Source organism: Diospyros lotus, chromosome 10, assembly GCF_014633365.1.
Source record: "Diospyros lotus cultivar Yz01 chromosome 10, ASM1463336v1, whole genome shotgun sequence".
Lineage (NCBI taxonomy): Eukaryota > Viridiplantae > Streptophyta > Magnoliopsida > Ericales > Ebenaceae > Diospyros > Diospyros lotus.
In genome coordinates, this window is record NC_068347.1 from 33,048,598 (window position 1) to 33,051,567 (window position 2,970).

Consider the following 2,970-nt stretch of genomic DNA (forward strand, 5'->3'; position numbering starts at 1 on the left):
TCCGTATGATATTTTTTAGCAAACTCACTATGAAGATTAATCACCATTTAATTTAGCAAATTAAATATGCTTTCAAAATTATTTTGGAAAAAACCCAATGCTTTGCCTGTACACAGAAAGGAGGTTAATATAGAGACTATTAGGGATTAGTGCTTGATAGATTAAGTTATTTGAGTGAAATGTTGAAATTAAAAAAATTGAACTTATATAAAAAATTAAATCAAATCAACTAAATAAATATAAAGATTGAATAAATTGAAAATAAAAAAATTGAACAAATACGAAAAGAATTGAATCGATTGAAAAATAAATAAAAATTAAAAAAAATGACGTTATTTTTTATATTTTAGTTATTTCAATTTTTTTTCTTACGAAAATCGAATAGAATCAAAATTATTAAACTTAAAATTAAATCAAAACAACCCTTAATTTAAACTGAACTGAGTTAACAATTTTGATTGATTCAATTGAATTATTTTAATTAAACTAAACTTTTGCTCACCCTAAAAACTTTTCCAACAACAGTATATATACATTTTATAAATAATGTTAGAATTTATCAGTCACCACAAATATTTTGAGGCCCCTTTGGATGTTTTTTAATGTTAATCTATAATTGCAAGCTTCTGCCCACTGCCGCTTTTATCATATTATAAACCACTGCTTTGACGCAATCATTCTCAAGCTCACTACTCAATTATTGAATCCTCCCACATAGACAGGCAAACTGCCATTAAATCCCAGAATTCGGCCCTCTCTAGAAACAAGGAAAGAAGAACAAGGGAGAGAGAGTAGAAGCAAGAAGCACCGATCTGTTTATTGGATAAATTTATCGGATTTCATATAACAGGTAAGTGTATCATCAAGTATCTAAAAATTCGTGTATCGATTCAGTTTTTAAAAAAACAGATATTATAGTTGCTAGCGCTTTCATGGGTGGCCAGCCATTTGCTCATTTTTTATTCTAGTTGCAACAAAGGACACTTATTTATTTCCATTTAAAACAATAAATTTTGTTTTATTTGTAGAAAGAGCTACCTTTGTTTGCCCTTTCCGTGATCTCTATATATACACGAACAGATGGATCTATGTTATCATCAAAAGTTAAGATTCTAAATTGAAGCCACAGGATCTATAGCTTTTGTTTGCTCCAAATAGAACAAATTTGATCCCAGCTTTTTGAAAAAATAATATCAGATTTACGTTCTTACGTACGGGTAAATATTTGCAGACGATTGAGCATGTCATCAAGAAGAGAGAGAGATCCAGTTTCTGTCCAAATCGACGATAAGCTTCTTAGATTATCTGATTCATCTTCCAATGGTTGCCTCTACAGAGTCCACAAGCGATTACACAAAGTCAATCCCTACGAGCCAGCTATCGTCGCCATTGGACCGTATCATCGCCGCAATAATGAACTGCAAGACATGGAGAAGCAGAAGCTCAGGTACTTGCAGCAGCTTCTCTATCGAACCAGAGACACTGTGGATGAATATGTGACGGAAATTCGAGAATTGGAAGAAAACGCATGGGAATTTTATCATCATGAAACAAGCGGTTTTAACAGGGATGAGTTGGTGGGAATGTTGGTTCTTGATGGTTGCTTCATCATCGAGCTATTTCGGAAGTATAGCATCAACGGATTGTCAAGAGAAAGTGACACAATTTTCCAGTCGGAGCAACTTCGATTTGCCCTAAGGCGAGACCTGATTCTACTCGAGAACCAGCTCCCTTTCTCCGTTCTCTATTACTTGTTCAGCAAAACTAGGCGTCCTGACGAAGAAGGCGATCTCATCCCCTTGGCCCTAGCGTTTCTCGAGCGGATCATGCCGAACGAGAAACTGACAATTGTGAATAACACTCAACCGGAAGATCTCAAGCATCTTCTTGCACTAGTTCATGCCAGTTGGGGCCACCAACTCTCCCCAGCTCCCAACGTTCCGGACGAAAAGTGGAAGTTCGTGAATTCGGCGACGGAGCTGAAAGAAGCCGGAGTGGAGTTCAAGATATTGGAAACGAGAAATGTCTTCGACATCCGGTTCATCGATGGCGTTCTCAAGATCCCTCGTTTGTGCATCGGAGATTACACAGAGTTCCCCCTCCGAAACCTCCTCGCCTACGAGCAGTGTCATCTTCAACGCCATCAGAGAAAGTACGTTAGCGACTACATCGCGTTCATGAATTGCCTGGTGAATTCGCCGAGAGATGTTCAGCTGCTCCGCCACAGCAAGATCATCGACAGCTGGGTCGCCGACGACGCGGCGGTTTACGCCTTGCTGAAAGATGTGTACAGATTCGTGTTGATTGCTCCCAGGAACTTCAGCTATTCTCAGGTTTGCGTGAAGCTGAACGGGCATTGCCGGCGCCGGCAGAACGTCTGGATGGCGAATCTGAGGAGGAATTACTTCAACAGTCCCTGGGCGTTTGTTTCGTTTCTTGCTGCTTGCGTTTTGCTGCTTCTCACTTTCATTCAGACTCTATTTTCTGTTCTTTCCTACACCAAATAAAGAACAGAAAATAAAGAAAAAAAATTAGCAAAGAATGAGAAAAATTATTAAAATTAATAAAAAATATTTGGAAATATATCAAGTGTTTGTAAGATATTTCAAGGCTTGTATCAAAGGAATAAATAAGAAGCCAAAATCTGATGGCAAGATTATCAATCATATTTTGCCCTTGTACCCTAAAAAAAGCCAAGCTTTGCGACCTTTTTTTGGGACTTTCAACTAATCAGTCTTTTCTTTGCTCCACTGAGTCGAACTACTTAGTAACTATGGGTTGCTATCACTAATGCCAATTTTTATGTAAAATAGTGGTTGACTAATGAGTATGGTTTTGGTACTCTTAAGTTATCATTTGAGGAGTAGTCGAGAGTTGGTATCACAAATATCAATATTTGCTCGAGTATACCATCTTAATGCTTAGAATGACCATGTATTGGAGGTATAGATTTTTCTCCTGCCTTTCTCA

General features: G+C 37.4%; 1 protein-coding gene across 2 annotated transcripts; it reads left to right on the forward strand.

Annotated features, from left to right (window-relative positions):
* Positions 1-675: 675 nt before the first annotated feature.
* LOC127811351 (UPF0481 protein At3g47200-like) lies at positions 676-2,666 on the forward strand. 2 transcript variants are annotated; one of them, XM_052351122.1, is made up of 2 exons: positions 676-850; positions 1,337-2,666. In XM_052351122.1, the coding sequence occupies exon 2, from the start codon at positions 1,428-1,430 to the stop codon at positions 2,505-2,507; it is 1,080 nt and encodes a 359-aa protein (XP_052207082.1). In that variant the 5' UTR covers positions 676-850; positions 1,337-1,427; the 3' UTR covers positions 2,508-2,666. The 2 variants fall into 2 exon arrangements, with proteins under 2 accessions (XP_052207082.1, XP_052207081.1); XM_052351121.1 differs by having other exon boundaries at positions 678-850; positions 1,232-2,666.
* The last annotated feature ends 304 nt before the right edge of the window (positions 2,667-2,970 follow it).